The sequence below is a fragment of the Hypanus sabinus genome, chromosome 6 (assembly GCF_030144855.1).
Source record: "Hypanus sabinus isolate sHypSab1 chromosome 6, sHypSab1.hap1, whole genome shotgun sequence".
NCBI lineage: Eukaryota > Metazoa > Chordata > Chondrichthyes > Myliobatiformes > Dasyatidae > Hypanus > Hypanus sabinus.
The window spans coordinates 150,550,268-150,568,698 of record NC_082711.1 but is presented as its reverse complement, the minus strand read 5'-3'; the positions used below and the strand labels follow the sequence as shown (position 1 = coordinate 150,568,698).

Genomic DNA, 18,431 nt, shown 5'->3' with positions numbered 1-18,431 from the left:
ATCCCCACAGTGCTCGGCAGAGCCATGCAGAACACAACAAGCAACAAAACAACAGCAGTAAAACAAGCCCTGTTCCACAGTCCCACCCTTGCACACCCTAAGGCAGACTGTCATCTTCAGCCTCCAGTGGAGTCTGATTCAGTCAGGCAAATAGACACTGGGCCTTCGACTGCCCCAGAAGACTTGCAGATCTGGGGTTCCGGCCACAGGCCTTGACTACCAGACTTCCCGCTTGACCCTTGGGGCCTGATCTTTTGGCATGGGCCCCAGAAACTGCTGATCCTAAACACCAGGTCTTGAGCTGTGCACTTGCTGATTACAAGGCCCTGAACTCCAGGCCCAGAACTCCGATCTCACCAATTTGCGCACCCAGGAGGTCATTGGACCTCATTCCTCTTGCCTGCACAGATTTCTGACTCTGAAACCTGTTGACAACTTGCTAACTTTGGGGAGACCAGTGGCCTTTATCCATGCTAGTGTGCAGGCCCGACATCTGGCTGCATGTCTTAAATCTATGGCAGTGGTCTTTCAACGCCAAGCGGATTCTTAAGACTTTGAAATGTCCTTTAATTCCTCCACATCCCTGTCACTAAACCCTAAACTGATCCCTTACTCCTCACTTTACCCCAAAAAGCATTCCCACAACCGAAAACATCATGAAAAAGCCAAAAATCAATGGCAGCCTCAACAGAGGTTGCAGTTTGGTATCATCTTGATTTTAAATACAGGTTGCATACCCCTTATCTGAAATATGTAATGATATATGTAACTTGGGATTGCCATTATTTCTGACTCTGAATTTATCTAAGCAGTCTTTATCTTACACTTGTTCATCACACATATGTACATAACAGTAAAAAATTATTACATAGTTAATATAATTAAAATATAATGTGTGCGGGGTAACAAAAACTGCCCAGCAGCATTGGGAGAATACCTGAATCAGCTGTTGAACAATAACAAAATATGGCAGGCTTTCAGTCTCCATGCACGATGTCATGTTTTGATTAAAGTTTACTGTACATTGTATTTGTATTTTTGCTTTTTTAATGTTTTACATAAGGCATTAAAGCTATCAGCATTGTAGATGTGTTCTGGTGTTAGATTTCCATTGGTGACAATCTTCACAAGCTTATCAAGGAATTTCTCTGCTGCTTTGTGATCAGCAGACGCTTTATCTTTAAAATTTTTTAAATCTTTAAAAATTTAATGCTGCGCCTTTTCTTAAATGCCTGCAACAAGCCTGCTGAATATTCATAATTACCTTAAATTTTCAGTTTGTCGTGATAGATCTTTGCTTGTTTCATGATCAGCATACCATTAAGCTGCATATGTTCACCTTGACACTGACAAATCCATTCTTTCAAACATGATCTATTTCTTCATTTTTCGCCTCATGCAGTGTTTTTCTGTTTTTCATTAACTCCTGTTCATTATGTACGTGAGGTTGCTTCACAGAACTGTCTGTGGTGCACAGAGATGTGTGTATCACCTGGGAACCTTCCCAGCGCCTTCTGGAATTTTCCATTTGGAAGTTTCGGATTTCGGATGTTTTTCTGACTTTGAAATTTCGGGTAACGGGTACTCGAATTGTATTATACAGTTATAAATACAATTATGAATAATGGTAAATAGAAAAGCAACAATCAATCATATTTGTGTGGCTAAAATCCAAGGATACATGCAGAAAATGGCTGGTCTATTCAATGTGCTATAGCTTTAGAGTGCAGAATAGTTTGCCTTCATTTGGGTTCAGGCAGAAATAATTGGCACCCCATTGTTGACCTGCTTGACCTCCAAGTGGCAAGCCAATGACTTAAGTTGTCATCATCCCAAGTGGAACAGGATGGTTGTCTCAAATCATAATCAAATCACAATGTTATAAATTCATGCTGGCCAGCTATGGAAAACAGGAACAGAACCCCACTGATTTCAAAGACCTGAACGTGTTGGACTGATAAAAGCAGGACTGAGTCCTGTGATTGGCAGGCCTGCTAATGTAGTTATGAGATGAGCATCTTTTAATGTCCTTTGTTCTGATGGCTCTTCAAAGGATTTTGAATAGTGTGTATGTGAGGCTGCCTTTCTCCCTGACAACTGTCATTTTGGCGCTGTCAGAGATTGGGACAATTTGGATCTCCATGGTAACAAGGCACCATACAAGACAGTCACTAGGTTTTTCTGGTAGCACTGAAGTATCTTGTTGCAAGACGAATGATGAAGCCTTTAACAACTGCAAGTTTAATGTTCGAATTTAATAACTGTCCATGTAGCTCTTTAATAGATAATCAGGAATTTTCCTGAAGGTAAACAAAGTGAGGGAAATGCACAAGAGCACAGGCAGGATAAACCCCTGCTGGTGGGAAACTGAGGTGTTTGAGATGCATTCCTGGTGCTTTGAGACACCCAGCTTGATGCTGCAGGTGATGATTGAGATTGGGATGGTAGGTCTAAGTTAAAAAGATCTGTATGTAAAAGTGAAAGGTTTCAGAATTAATTTCTCATATGACCCAGACAGTCTTGACAAGTTGGCAATGAACTCAGCTAAGTTATTTTAGTCATCATGGATGATTTAGGCTGAAGAGTCTGTTTCTGTGCTGTATAACCTCATCCAAATGAGTTTATTTTCATGTGCACAAATACAGTGAGGTGCAGTTCTACCGAAAAACTTTTATGCAGCAGCATCAGAAGCACAGAGGTACTGGACACATAAAGAATAGAAATGAAGCACAAACTTTTAAATTAATGACACAAGATGGTGAAGAGAGATGTAAGAAAAAAAGACCAAGACCATAGTGGGAAAAAATAAGGCACAATTAGACAAACCGTGTCAATGCAACAGGTGATCTGCAGTGTTCCATTCCTGAGGTAGGATGAATTCCAGTCTTAGGACAAGTCAGGCAGTGTAGTAAGAGAAATTCAGAACATCAGTGGAATGAAATGAGACCCATGTGGAGGTTGAAAGCTAGTTTTTATGTATCCTGCATTATGCATGTTTTAAGAACATGAGGCGGGTTGTCCTTCAGATCACCCACTGTAGAGGAGGTTGGCACAATATATTTCAAAACAAGCAACCAGAAGCTGTGTTTTACTCGCTTGTCCTGGAAATAGATGGAATGGATATTGTGCGCCTGAAGGTAACTGACAAATAATGCATCAGACGTATGATTTAAAGATTCCTTTCTGCAAAGTATTGTCTTTACCTCAAGCATTCACTCCTCCCACATCTACCTGTCAGCTTCTCATGAATTGACCTGAAAGAAGGGAGTGTCTTCACAATTTGTAGGCTTTGTAACATTCGGGGCTATGAAACCCCCAGTTATTAACAGATTAACAGTTGTACAACATGCACACATTAAATTGGCAAGAATACATGAAGATTTGTTTCTCTTGCAAGCTACATACAGGATGTCTCTGATACAAAAACAAGCAAAGCTCAGCTGGAAAGTGTAATTACAAACTGAAGAATGTTGTCAGGAGAGGGAACTTTCAAGGTCTTTGTTTATTTCTTTATTCACAGGATTTGAATATTGCTGGCATTAATCCCTCCCTAATTGTCCCTCAACTAGAGAAAACCAGACTAATCAAAGTCAAAGTACATTAATTTAATACACTATTTTGTGTTGAACTTCACGATGGAGGACACGTCTAATATGCCAAAGAAAGATGTTATGGACGAAATGGGAGGTGAGGACCTCGATAAAGTCACTGTCACTAAAGAGATAGTGATGAGCAAACTGGAGGGCCTGAAGGTAGATAAGTCCCCTGCTGCTAATGGGATGCATCCCAGGGTGCTGAAGGAACTGGTGGATGTTATGGTAGACGCGTTGGTAATCATTTATCAAAACTCTCTAGACTCTGGGAAGGTCCCGGCAGATTGGAAGACAGCAAATATCACGCCATTTTTTGATAAAGGATGTAGGCAAAAGACGGGCAACTATAGGCCAGTTAGCTTAGCATCTGTAGTCGGGAAAATGCTTGAAGTCGTCATTAAGGAAGAAATAGCAAAACATTTAGAAAGGAGTGGTTCCATTAGACAGACGCAGCATGGATTCAGAAAAGGCAGGTCCTGTTTGACAAACTTACTGGAGTTCTTTGAGGACATAATGAGTGCAGTGGATAGAGGGGAACAGGTAGATGTCATATACTTGGATTTCCAGAAGGCATTCAATAAGGTGCCACACAAGAGACTTATAAATAAGATACGGATGCATGGAGTCAGAGGAAGTGTATTGGTATGGATAGTGGATTGGTTGACCAATAGAAGGCAGAGAGTTGGTATAAATGGGTGTTTCTCTGGTTGGCAGTCTGTGGTGAGTGAGGTGCCGCAGGGGTTGGCGCTGGGCCTGCAGCTGTTTACCATCCACATTGATGATTTGGAAGAGGGGACTGAGTGTAGCGTAGCAAAATTTGCTGATGATACTAAACTGAGTAGAAAAGCAAATTGTACAGAGGATGTGGAAAGTTTGCAGAGGGATATAGATAGGTTAAGTGAGTGGGCCAAGGTCTGGCAGATGGAATACAATGTTAGTAAATGTGAGACTGTCCACTTTGGAAGGAATATTAGAAGAGCAGATTATTTAAATGGTGAAAGATTGCATCATGCTGTTGTGCAGAGGGACTAGAGAGTGCTTGTGCATGAATTGCAAAAAGTTGGCTTGCAGTTTCAACAGGTAATTAAGAAGGCAAATGGAATGTTGGCCTTCATAGCTAGAGGGATTGAATTCAAAAGCAGAGAGATCATGCTGCAACTATACAGGTTACTGGTGAGGCCACACCTGGAGTACTGTGTGCAGTTCTGGTCTCCATACTTGAGGAAGGATATACTGGCTTTGGAGGCAGTGCAAAGGAGGTTCACCAGGTTGATTCCAGGGATAAGGAGGTTAACCTATGAGGAGAGGTTGAGTTGTCTGTGACTGTCCTCTCTGGAGTTCAGAAGAATCAGAGGGGATCTTATAGAAACGTACAAAATTTTGAAAGGGATAGATAAGATAGAAGTAAGAAAGTTGTTTCAATTGGTAGGTGAGACTAGAACTAGGGGACATTGCCTCAAGATTCAGGGGAGAAGATTTCGGATGGAGATGAGGAGAAACTGTTTTTCCCGGAGAGTGGTGAATCTGTGGAATTCTCTGCCCAGGGAAGCAGTTGAGGCTTCTTCACAAAATATATTTAAGAAGCTGTTAGATAGGTTTTTACATAGTAAGGCAATTAAGGGTAATAGAGAAAAGGCAGGTAGATGGAGCTGAGTTTACAGACAGATCAGCCATGATCTTATTGAATGGCGGGGCAGGCTTGATGGGCTGGATGGCCTACTCCTGCTCCTATTTCTTATGTTCTTATTAATTATCAAAGTATGCATACTATACAACCTTGAGATTTGTCTTCTTACAGGCAGCTACAAAACAAAGAAACCCAATAGAACCCATTAAAGAAAGAGTTGACTGTCAAACACCCAACATGCAGAGGAAAAAAAGGGAGAAGTATGCAAACAATAAAAGTAAGCAAATAGCGTTCAGAACTGAAGTTCACAAACGTGAGTTCATACTGTGATAGTTTGCAAGCTAGAGCCACAGTTCAGTGTTGAGATGAGTAAACCTTGCAGAGTAACAATTTGAAGTTCAGCGTGGAGATGAGTAAACCTTGTGGAGCACCGATTTGAAACGTCCTGTGCCTCAACTCGAGCCCTGGCACCATGTTGTTTTCAATCTGGCCCGGTGCTTAAATCGTCCAGATGCTGCTCTCGGACCTGGACCTGCTTTGATACACTTTTGGGCTGGTGCCCCACCACTTTAACTTGGCCCATACCCAACTTTTCCGATTTGGTTTGGCACTTAAATTGATCAGTCCTTCCTTGATCTCGGGCCCCGACATCTCAATTCTGCATCCCCTCCATTCACCTCATCTTGTTTCTACTGAATCAAATTGCCTCCGTGTTCGCTTCAGGAATGGCCAAACATTGGCCCATTCCCCGCTCTCATCCAGGTGGATGTGTAGTTACATAAACTAGACCAAAAAAGGCATGACAAGACTAGAACATGAAGCCACCAAACCAACAATAGCTGTGCAATAATGGCATCATCAGCAGGCAGACATTCCCCTGATGAATGCTTACAGATAATCCTTGTCCTTCAACTCCCTAAGGTTAAGGAGCATCCCAAGAGAGCATCCCTTCTAAGCAGAGATTGCTGGCTAAGGAAAGCTTTGTGGCTGGTTTTAAAGAGACAAAGGAGTATGGTTCCTGGAATTAATTAAATATGAAACTGAACAAATGTTTCTGCTGCAATAAGGGAGGATAAAGAATGTAAAAGGAGGCATAAATCTAGGTGAAATATCATCTGCTGTGCCTTTGGGAAACTCGCACCTGAAGGGGGTAGCTTTGGAACTAAATCTCCTGGCATATGATAATAACATTATGCCAGAAGACCTATGTGTCAAGAATTATATGTTGCCTGTGTTCTTAGATGGAATTAACAATACCGTTTAAGTTCACACTGTGGAGCAGCATAAGGTTTTAGCTTTTTCTGTGTAGGTTCTCAGTGAGAAAGCCTGGGAACCTGTAATAAAGTTGAGGGTGTAGAAGTTAGCGCAATGTTATTACTGCTCGGGGTACCAGAGTTCAGAGTTCAATTCCAGAATCCTTTGTAAGAAATTTTGTACGTAATACCCGTGACCATGTGTGTTTCCTCTGAATGTTCCAGTTTCCTCCCACAGTCCAAAGGCTCACTGGTTAGTAGGTTAATTGGTCATTGTAAATTTATGATTTATGTTATGGTTAAATTGGTGGGTTGCTGAGTTGTGCAGCTTGGTGGCTGGAAAGGCCTGTTCTACACTGCACCCCTCAAGAAATAAACTAAGAAAATGGAGATTGGGTACAATCTATCCCCTCCCCATACTTGGTATCCCATCACTTATATGTCAGTGCTACTTCTGTGTAGGCACAATTTCAAACAGCGAACCAATATATCATGACTCGACACAGTTATGGTATTCTGTCAGCAAAAGTTTGGACTAATGATCCACAGTCATGAATTCAAGTCCCACTGCAGCAGCTTGGGAATTCAAATTTAGTTAAATTAAATAAAGGCAGTATCTGCAGTGGTAACCATAACACAGCAGTTTTATCATAAAGGCCCAGCTAGCTCATTAATGTCCTTCAGGGAAGCAAATCTTTTACTCTGACCCCATCGCACTGGTGTGTGGGCTCAGACCCACAATAATTTGACTGTTAACTGCCCACTGGAATAGCTGAGCAAACCACACTGATGGTAAACATGAGACACTAAATCCAAAGAAAAATATATAAAACAGAGTCCTTGCTTAACCCCAAGCTTTTTGTATTTACTGAGATAATTTAGCAGATTAAGATGCATGTCAGGAGTGAGTGCATGTTTACTTATAGCAGGTGTCCCTGAAGCTTAATTTGAGAACAGTTGCTTACGTTATATTTAAAGTGTAGCAGGTGAATTAAGTAATGTTGTACTCTATAGTGGAATAGCTGGCAGTAGGGATTGCTTCGTGTCATTTGATCATGTGTATAAGATCATCAAATTAGATGCTAATCAATACAGTACTCTCACTCTCTCTCTCACACACACACACACACACACACACACACACACACTTGCTGCAGCAAAGGTTTTATATGATGAAGATCTGCAGCAGATTGTATTTATTTAGCACTATTTCAAAGAGGTAGGTTATATGGAGCATCTTCAAAGATAATGTCATTGTGAAGAGTTTAAAGATGGGAATTTTAGCCATTAGGGCTTTGTCATCTGAAGGCTGAGACATCGGTAGCACTGTGTGTAAAATCTGGATTGCTCATGAGGCTGGATGAACACAAATATCTCAGAAGGCGGAAATGGGCAACAAAGCACTGGATAGGTCTGAAAATGGAGAAATCAAGATGTTTCTTATCAATGATCCTTTATCAGTCATCAAAATTGGGGAATGATTTAGTTTGAGACCTAGTATAGGTCAAGATTAGGGCAAAAACTTTGGATGACTTTGCATTTACCAAAGATGGGAGAGTGTTGATGGCTGACAGTAATAAACAGTGCCCTTGTGAAATGACCTTTAGTAATCGGAGCAGAATTTGGCCATTTGGCTTATTGGGTCAGCTCTGCAATTCCATCATGGCTGATTAATATTCAGCCCCATTTTCCTGCCTTCTCTCCATAATCTTTGATGCCCTGACTAATCAACAACATATAAACCTCTGCCTTAAATGTACTCAATGACTTTGCTTCCACAGCTGTCCATGGCAATGAATTCCACAGACTGACTACTCTCTTGCTAAAGAAATTCCTCCTCATCTCTATTCTAAATGGATGTCCCTCTATTCTGAGTTTCTGCCCCTTGGTCGAAGACCCCCCCCCCCCCCCACTACAGGAAACATCCTCTCCACATCCACTCTCTCTGGGAAAAAATAGTTCAAGTTTCCAACAGCTCTAGCAAACCTGCCAGTAAGGATATTGGTCCCCCTTGGGTTCAGGTATAACCCATCCTTTTTGTACAGGTTGTATCTTTCCCAGAAAAGATCCCAATGATCCCAAAATGCGAAACCCTGCACCAGATCCTCAGTCACTCATTCATCTGTGCAATCATCCTATTCCTGTCCTGACTGGCTCTTGGCATTGGGAGTAATGCAGTGATTCCCATCTTGGAGGTCCTGGGCTTCAGCCTGTAAATGTAGTGCAAATGAGCATTACAGTTTCAAATATTCTCCAATCTATGGCATTGGCTTTTAATCTGGTCACCTTTTGACTGATGTCTGCTGAAAAAAAGAAAGGTACATCTCTGAGTATTTTGATGAAATGTTTGTGCGGTTATTACACATTAGAATCAGAATAAGGATCAGGTTTAATATCACCGGCATATGTTGTGAAATCTACGGTCTTTGCAGCAGCAATGCAGCACAATGCATAATAGAGAAAAACCGTGAATTACTGTAAGTGTGTGTGTGTATATATATCTATATATATATATATATATATATATATATACACACACACACACACACACATGTATATATACATGTTTGGGTTTGAGCTAAAGGTAAAGGGTTATGTTGTTCAACTTAGGAATGTTGTGTTAGCCAGTCAGGATGGTGAAATTAGGAGGAGGTTCTAGAGATCGCTGGGTGGAGAGCTTTTATTTTGTGAGGGACACTGGTGTGGATCAAAGTCTTTTTGGCAGGAGCTGGAGGGAGACAGGAGGGAAGATGGCTAAGGATGCCCTCCCTGTTGTACAAGGTGCTTTGTGCAGATGAATGGCTTCAAGGAGAAAGGACCAATACTGTTTGTTGGAAGTGGATTTTGAGGGACATTCAGGTGGTGGTGTGTGTTTTCATGCAGACTGCAGGTCCCAATGGGAGCAATGTGAACAGGCCAAGACTTTGGTGATGGGGGTTCTTCTTGATGGATGCTGCCTTTTTTAATGCATCACTCCTTGAAGAAGCCCTAAATACTACAGAGGCTAGTGCTCACGATGGCACTGACTAAGTTTACGTGTACTCTGTGGTCTTTGTGCTATAAAGACTTCTAAAGATGTACATGAAAGAATCCCATCACATCTGGCAAAGCTGTATTTGCGCCATTATTTATGGCCTTTCATACTTAGTTTATAAATGTAAAATTTTCTACATTGCAAACCTGAAATCCCCAGTGACTTTGCACACATAATTTATTACCTTATGAGCCATGTGCAAGAGAAGTTGGAAGAATTCTAGAGATGACAGAATTTTCTGTCATATCGTTTATACATAATAATGGCCCATTATATTGAAATAAGCATCTTTCTTAATGACTATTAGGTCTCCCATGTCCCATAAATTTATCAGAAGCTCATGAAAAGTTGCTGATAAGTTTATAGATTTTCCATAAATGTCTCCCATGAGTTACCCAGAGCTGAAGATGAGAGTGAATAGCAGAGAACACAGTGTCTTATGAACATGCACAAAACTTGTTTTTTTTTTGATAAAAATGGAATTTATCTGCTAACTTTGGGAATCAATAACAGTGATAATTAAGAGCTTCATGATTCATCGTAGTTCAAAGAAAGTGCACTGGTGCACAGATTATAATTTGTAATGTTACTGCAGTCCTGAGTATCCGGGTCATCATTGGAAAAAGGTACAGATGTGAGCCCATGAAGCAGGGAATTTGCTCAATCTGATTACACCAATGGAGATCTCCCGATAAGTTACACAAAGTAAAAGCAGAAAGTATTGGATATTTTCAGTGTGTCCGGTATCATCTTGGCAGGGAGAAAGTAAGCCGGTGTTTCAGGTCAACAGCTATCCATTAAAATTGAAAGTACCTTTATGTCACCATTTACAGGCCTGAAATTCAGTTTCCTGCGGGCATACTCAGCAAATCTATAGAATAGTAACTATAACGGGATCAATGAAAGATCGACTAGGGTACAGAAGACAACAATCTCTGCAAATACAAGAACAAATAAATAGCAATAAATAATGAGAACATGAGATAACAAGATAAAGTGAGATCACCTCAATTGATGAGCAAGTGAGTGTAGTTATCCCCTTTGTTCAAGAGCCTGATGGTTGTGGGGTAGTAACTGTTCCTGAACCTGGTCGTGTGAGCCCTGAGGCTCTTGTATCTTCTACCAGATGGCAGCAGTGAGAAAAGAACATTTGATACTCCTTCCGAAAGGGGTGGATGGGGTTTAGGCTAAGAGGAGTTGCACTGTTGCTAGGGAATTCAAAGCCAGCCAACAGACTGTAGACAAGGAACTGGCTCTTTATGACTGGCCTAAGTGAGGATTTATGCAGGTTGTAGATAAGCCTTAGTATTATTCCACCTCAGAGGGAATGTAATGTTCAGTTGTTGAATATATTGAACATCAAAATTAGATTATTGCACACTTAAGGGTTCGTGGCGTTTGATCATCAGACAAGAAAGTGTTTGAGGCATAGCACCAGCTGAAATCATACAGAATGGTGGAGCAGGCTTGGTGGCTATGTGGCCTACTGTTGCTTTCTGTTTCTGACATTCATCAGAGTTTATTGTAACACAAATTTTGTATCTCTTTGGTTGTATTCTTGTGCTGAAAAACACAGTTCCCCTTTAAAAAGTTTCAATCGCTTCCAGTGGCAGCAAGAGGTTTACTGTTGTCTGAAGTAACGTATCCATCAGCTCCATTGAGGCAGCAATTAAAGGGTGGGTGTCAAGTTTTGTATTACCTGGAGACTTATACCAAAACAACAACCTTTAATTTTATGTAGTGCCCTTCACATGTCCAAAGGCCTTATTTTTGAAACTGAATGAATGCTGTAAAACTCTATAGTCATCTGAAGCCTATTTGACCCAGGACAGTTGTTCTGACCGGCCTTTTGTATGGATGTATGAAGCACCAAGTCTGTTACCTTAGAGGCATTCAGTAATGTGTTGCTCAAGCTGTAAAGAGACTCAAATTCTGTCCTGATTCTCCAGTCCCATGTTCATTAACCATTAGCCATGGCTCAAGTGGATATTGCTGTTTACTCTGAGTCAGATGGTCAAAGTTTCAACTGAAACTCTAGAGAACACTATTTGACTGATACTCTAGCACTGCATTGTGGGAGGGGTTGTCTTTCTGATGAGCATTAAGGTCTTCCTATCTTCTTTGATAAATGTTTAAAAAAAGTCCATAGAACTAGTTCGAACAAAAGCAGAATTGTTTTCCCCAGAGATCTGGTCAATATTTTTCTTCATTCAGCAAGCAAGAATAAAATGGTAATCAAATCTGGTTGTGTGATAATTATGCACGCCATGTGCAAATGAGCTATCGCATTTCACTAGATATCAAAGCATACTTTTTGCTGCAAACGATTGATTGTGACGTTCCAAGTTTGTGACATGGGCCTATTTCCTTTGTAATGACAATTTCTGAATGCAGCATGTGGCTAAAGAAACTAATCTGAACTAATTTTCATTTGTAAATGTAATATTGCAGATTGGAAGATTAGCACATTAGAAATAATAGCACAAATTCGGTCCCTCGAGCCCAATCCGCTAATAAGCAGAGAATGACTGACTTACCTCAACAACATTTTCATTCCCATACCCATTTCCTTTGATTCCTCAGAAATGCAAAAGTCTGTTGATCTTGGTTTTTAAGTAAAAGTTGTAAATAAGCCACCACAGCCATCTAGGTAACATTTTCAAAGGTTCACCATCCTTTGTATGAAGAAATTCCTTAGAATTTCAGTCCCATATGATTCCCTGTTATTCTGAGATAGTAATCTTCAATTACCAGACTGCTGAGTCAAGGGAAAACACCCTTTCCATATTTACCATACTTGGCTCTCTGGGAATTTTGTACTCTTCGCCTATGAGAGGTTTGTCATTCCAGAACCAGTCTGCGTACAATTTTGCTCCCCTCTCACTCTGACACTCTGACATCCTTTTAGAGAAAGAGATTAACTTGTATCCATGCCCCTTTAATATCAGCATTTATAAGAATATTCCGATTTTGCCTTTTTTTACTGAAAGGAATACAGTCAGCCCTCCTTATCCACGAATTCCGCATCCACAAATTCAACCAACCGCGAATTGTGAAAACCCGGACGTGCTCTTCCAGCACTTGTTGTTTGAGCATGTACAGACTATTTTCTTGTCATTGTTCCCTAAACAATGCAGTATAACTATTTTACATAGCATTACATTATATTAGGCATTATAAGTAATCTAGAGATGATTTAAAGTATTTGGGAGGATATTCGTGGGTTATCGTGGATCGGGATCGAAAAAAATCGAAGTTCTCTTACTAAGTAAGCTGGAACAGGTACATCGGATATTATTTAGCGTCAGTTAGTCAAGCGTTTGCATTCATATATAGTATGTATTTTACCTGTCTATGCATATAAAACACTTAAGAACGTATGTTTCGGTGCCAGGCTCAGGAACAGAAGTTCCCGAGTTCAATCTAGTGACAGATAGCTATGGAGTGCGGTCTCCACCGTGCTGGGTTGATGTGGAGGATCAAAAACCCCAAACCCCAAAACCCAATAATTAAACCACTGCATTGCTTAGTAATAATTGTAGCTTTCATCGGGGCACAGCCTTTTTCACTTTATCCTTTAAAATTGTTCTGATTGTTGACCGGCGTAACCTAACGCTTTACCAATGACTGATAGCGTTTCACCTCTTTCCGATCGCTTTATTATTTTCACTTTATTTTCAATCGTAATCGTGAGTATTTTCGTGAACAGAAACACTACGGATTCAGACCTCTGCCGCTGGTCCTAATGTCCACAGCACTGAGACAGGTTAAATAAGGTCTTGGGTTCCGCTGGGTCCTCAGGTCCACTGCATCGATACAGGTTGAATAAGGGACTTGAGCATCTGCGAATTGTGGTATCCGAGAGGGGTCCCAGAACCAATCCTTCGTGGATAAGGAGGGCCAACTGTATCATTTTTTTTCCTTCAGTGTATTCCTGAAAAGTTGCAAGACTTGTTTCAAATGCATATAGGGAGAGGGTAAGGGAACATACGTTCTTGTTATTTTTGAGTAAACCTTTGCCTTCTAGTCATGGTCCCGTTATTTTTCTGAAGAATTCTTTCAAAAAAAAGCTGAAACTTTCTTGTTGGGTGGATGCAGAGAGTGGGTTGAGGGGATGCACGGAGTCGGGTGGAGTCGAGGGAATGCGAAGAACCAAAGTGAGATGCTTCTACTTGTGGGGGAGAGAACAAGACACCACTGATCACTGGGAAATCCAGCAAAGAAAAGGGTCTCTATAAAAAGTGCGATGAGACTGTGGATCTCAGAACTAGAGAGTGAATAGCAAATGCATTCAAGGTGATGATGTACAAGGTATTGAGGGAGATGAGTGTGAAGAGTGACAATGATTGATTTAATGGAGGAAAGGTTGGAGGAGGCTGAAGGGAAGCATTAAGGCTCACTTTGAATGGGCTGACTGGCCTGTCTGCCAAATGTAATCATTTGGTGAGAAGCCAGAATATTGCTTGCGAGGGACTGGTTGTTCAGCCTGCAATGGCATTGATGTTGGAAATGAGAGTCTCTGTGGAGTTCAGAAACATGGTTTTGGGCAGAATAAGCTTCTGCTGCAGCATAGTATCGAAACAGAAGACACTGCCAGAAAAAAAGATGTGGAAGAAGTAAATTGTAGTTATGTTCATCTTAGTTTTGACAGCTTGCTGCACCAAAAGTACAAGCTTCAACAACTCAAAACAAGAAGACAACAAACAAATACAGCTGGGGACATGAACAAATAAATATCTGATGGACTTTCAATTACAATAAGGCTCCAGATGGTGTGCTCAGTGTGGCTGTGCAGGATATCTGTGGAGTAAGTAGTCATGATGAGCTTGGCAGATATGTTAAGATCAAATGGAGTGTATAAAATCAGTGAATTCTGTTTTTTATTTTGATGCTAATATATTTTCTTTGGTTTTGACATTAGTCTGGGCTTGTTTACTGTGGGTGGGAGGGTGAACTGGGGGGGGGGGGGCAGGATTTTTAATATTTTAATTTTGTCTGGCCAGATCTCTTTAAACCCAGTAGCTGAATGGGAGAGGACAATCTTTTATCCCCATTGTGCCCTTGGACCCAGAGGAACAGAAATGTTTCTTCCTCAGACCCAAAGCTTCCCTGTAAACCTAGTATCACCCAGTGTCCTCCAGACATCTTCTACAGGTTCACCTCTGTCTGCACCCTCTTGTCATTCCATCCTCCTTCAAAGATTACACTCTCTAGGCTCTCATACATCCTTGGTGGTCTCCATCTGACAGCCAGGTACTTTGCATTTCCATCTGTGAACTTGCACACAAGAACACATTTAAAACTAATGAGCACTTAGTGGCAAATTATGTACGTTTTCAGCCAAAAATCTACCCTTCTGCTTTCCTTCCCATTGTGCCTTTTCCCCAATAAATAAGCGGGCCATTAGTCAGCGTAATAGTCCTTTAAGTACTTGGTTATGTTTTTGAGTAAACTGAGTTGCAGTGCCTACTGTGTAGGGATGGAGTGTACTTTTGTTCCCATTGACAATATGCTCGCTGCACTTCTGCCCAATCTACCTGCCCCTGCTGGTGTAGGGGAAGGTTTAATAGTTACAGTGCCATGATTGAAATATTGACACAACGATCTTGAGCAGTACCACTGAGAGCAAATCAATTCATCCATCTTGCCTCAGTATCTTCCTGGTGCTTCTGGTGCTGATAAAACCCTATCAATACTGAAACATTTGAGGTATTTTCTATACTGCTATCATCATATAAGTGCAGCTGTTATTACATCTTCATGATGACTGTTATTTTAAAGCAATTTATACTGTGCTGTGAACTTGTTTTAAAGAATATAGTGTGACTTAACACCATGCAATAGGCAGTCAGTGGCCACTTTATTAGGTACCTCTTGGTAACCACTGTTGTGTGGTTATTTGAGTTACTATATCCTTCTTTCATGTCAGCTTGAAGAAGTTTGGCTGTTCTCCTCTGATCCCTGCCATTAACAAGGCATTTTCACCCACAGAACCACTGCTCACTAGATAAATTTTTTTTCACCCTTTTATGCTTTGAAACTTCAAAATGATAAGCTAACTCAAGGGAAGCCAGGAGTCTGAAATGTGAGTCAGGTTTACTTTAAGCGAGGCGCGCACGTATGGAGTGGTAGCGTGACAATATATGCAATTCACACATTTATGTATATAACCTATAATGAATTTGTTTAAAGAACACAACTGCTTACTCAAACAACATATTTACAATATACTCAAATGCTACTGAAATATTAACTGCACAGCATGTCCCATTTTCTGTAAACTTCAGAGAATGTTGTGTGTGAAAATCCTAGGAGATGAACATTTTTTGAGATACTCAAACGACCCTGTCTGGCACCAACAATCATGGTCAAAGTTGCTTAATCACATATTTCCCCTCATTCTGATGTTTGGTCTGAACAAAAACTGAACCTCTTGACCATGTTTTTGTGCTTTCTGTGCATTGAGTTTCTGCCACATGATTGGCTAATTAAGTATTGCATAATGGGTAGGTATACAGGTGAATCTAATAAAGTGACCATTGAGCGTGGCCTGATAGCATTTAGTTTGATGGATTACCATTCCAGCTGACAATATTGCATGATTTTTTTTGACAAACCTTTGACAGTGAACTACATTTGGTTTGTAACCAATCAACAAGCTTCACTTTGTGTAGCTGCTCTTACATTTTTTGATGGAATAAAATTCAGCCAGGCTTCCGTTGAACCCCCATCCAGGACAACAGCACGTCATTGCTGCTGAGTAATCTGTGATTAGACTGCTGTTTTGGAGGATGAAGACCATGCTGTCTCATTTTCTCTTTTCAGTTGATTTGATCATTCTGAAAGGACTCAATTTCCTAGCACAAATACTAACAGGCACAACAGGCGCCTCGACAAAGAAGATAACCAAATCTGTCAGTCTATCTGCCTTCTATAGCTCTCTCTGCTCCTCTTAGTGGCTTTTATGAGTCCAAGCTTCACTCGTACTTCTTAGCTCACTGAAATCCTGTTTGCTTTCCTTTAGCTTGAGGGGTTTTCTGATAGGTGCCCAAATGCTGGCTGTCAAATGAAGTTAACTTTGTTGTGGTTTATAGGTTACTCTACTTAAGCAGGAATCAGAGCAATTTACTCCTATACACTGTGTTCAGAGGAGTTAATAATGGCAGAAGGGCAATTTCTTCACAGACACAATTGTGCATCATGACTAAACAAGAATCAAACTTACAACATTGTTATCCCTGAGTCCTTCAATGTTTGTTAAATAATTTAAATTGGAAAAAAAAAACACATCAGCAATGCTGCTTGCAACTTCCAGTGCTCTGGAAGTAGCTCTGCCGATATAATGGGATGCTTTCCTCAGCCTAAAGGTACCTCCTGGTAACCACTGCTGTGTGCTTGAGTTATGAGTTGTAGAGAAATTACTTTAGTCAGAGGGTGGTAAATCTGTGGAATTTGTTGCCATGAGCGGCTGTGGAAGCCAAGTCATCGGGTGTATTTAAGGCAGAGATAGATAGGTTCTTGATTAGCCAGGGCATCAAAGGGTTTGGGGAGAAGGCAGGGGAGTGGGGATGACTGGAAGAATTAGATCAGCCCGTAATTGAATGGCCTATAGACTCGATGGGCCAAATGGCCTACTTCTGCTCCTATATCGTATGGCCTTATGGTCTTAAGATCGCCTTTCTCTTAATTCCTCTGACCTCTGTCGTTAACAAGGCACTTTCACCCACAGAGCTGCAGCTCACTGGATGTTTCTTGGTTTTCGCCCCATTCACTGCAAACTCTAGGGACAGAGACTGTTGAACGTGAAAATCCCAGGGATTTCTTTTGATGCCAGCGATAATTTTTTGTTTGAAGCTGATTGCTTCCATGTCTGTTGGACTGAGCTAACACCAGAAGAAGGGTCATTCTTGAGGAACATCCATCATTCAGTCAGATTGTGAATGGTCAGAACCTCTAACACGTGACTTGTGAAGACAACAGTTGGTGGCGAAGAAAGACTATGATCTCTATGACCTCATGTGATTCCCAGACTGCTGTTCACTGAAAGTTTACTTTTAAGTCTGTGACCATTATTGTAAAAAAAAATGTAGCACACAATGTGTGTAGAGCAGAATCCCAGAAACTGTAGTTTGAGTAACTTTAATGATGTATGTTATTTGAGGAAATTGAAACCAGAATTTGCTGATGCAGGGGTGACAGAGTTGCCTTTACTTGTTAGATGCTCGTATGCATCTACATGTCTGATTGAGACAAAGGGCTTGTGAATCAAGAAATGTAAACTCAAACTAATCAAGTGCACAAAGTGGAATATAAGAAAATGGAGTAGTGTTAAGAGAAGGAGAACAAGTTCAAGAGAAATTAAAGTTGAATGCTTAAGGGCATGTTGGATTATAGATAAACACACTGCACAAGATCCATAGTCAATAGCGTCAAATGTTCCATATTGGTGTAGTGCCTCTGGGATTCAGTTGGTTGAAGTGATTGAAATTAACTTCTAAGTCAGAAATCATGTCCATCACTAAAGTAAGTTCATCCCTCCCTCCATGGCATCCTCTACTGCCAAAATGAGGCCACATTCAAGTTGGAGGAGCAACACTTTAATGCCATCTGGGTAGCCTCCAACCTGACTGCATGAGCATTGATTCCTCGAACTTCCAGAAATTGTCCCCTCTCCCCACTTCATCATTCTCCCTTCTTTCCCTCTGAGACCTTATCTCCTTGTCTGCTCATCACCTCCCCCTGGTGCTCCTCCCTCTTCCCTTTCTCCCAGGGCCATCTGTCCTCTCCTATCAGATGCTCCCCTCCTCCAGCCCTTTATCTCTTTTACCTATCATTTTTCCAGCTCTTTACTTCACCTCTTCCCCCTCTCCCAGTTTCACCTATCACCTGCCACCTTGTATGTTTTCCTCCCCTACCCTCACCTT

General features: G+C 41.0%; 1 protein-coding gene across 8 annotated transcripts in view; it reads left to right on the top strand.

Moving 5' to 3' along the window:
* Positions 1-18,431, top strand: part of auts2a (activator of transcription and developmental regulator AUTS2 a) — a 1,137,604-nt gene that overhangs the window by 118,122 nt on the left and 1,001,051 nt on the right. Inside the window, exon 1 of one of the 8 annotated variants that reach the window (XM_059973184.1) lies at positions 5,468-5,497. The exons of the other annotated variants lie outside the window; for them this stretch is intronic. Coding sequence (XP_059829167.1) covers positions 5,483-5,497 — 15 coding nt within the window. The 5' untranslated portion in view covers positions 5,468-5,482. Of the gene's footprint in view, positions 1-5,467; positions 5,498-18,431 lie in introns of those variants that run through there. 8 annotated transcript variants of the gene reach the window in all.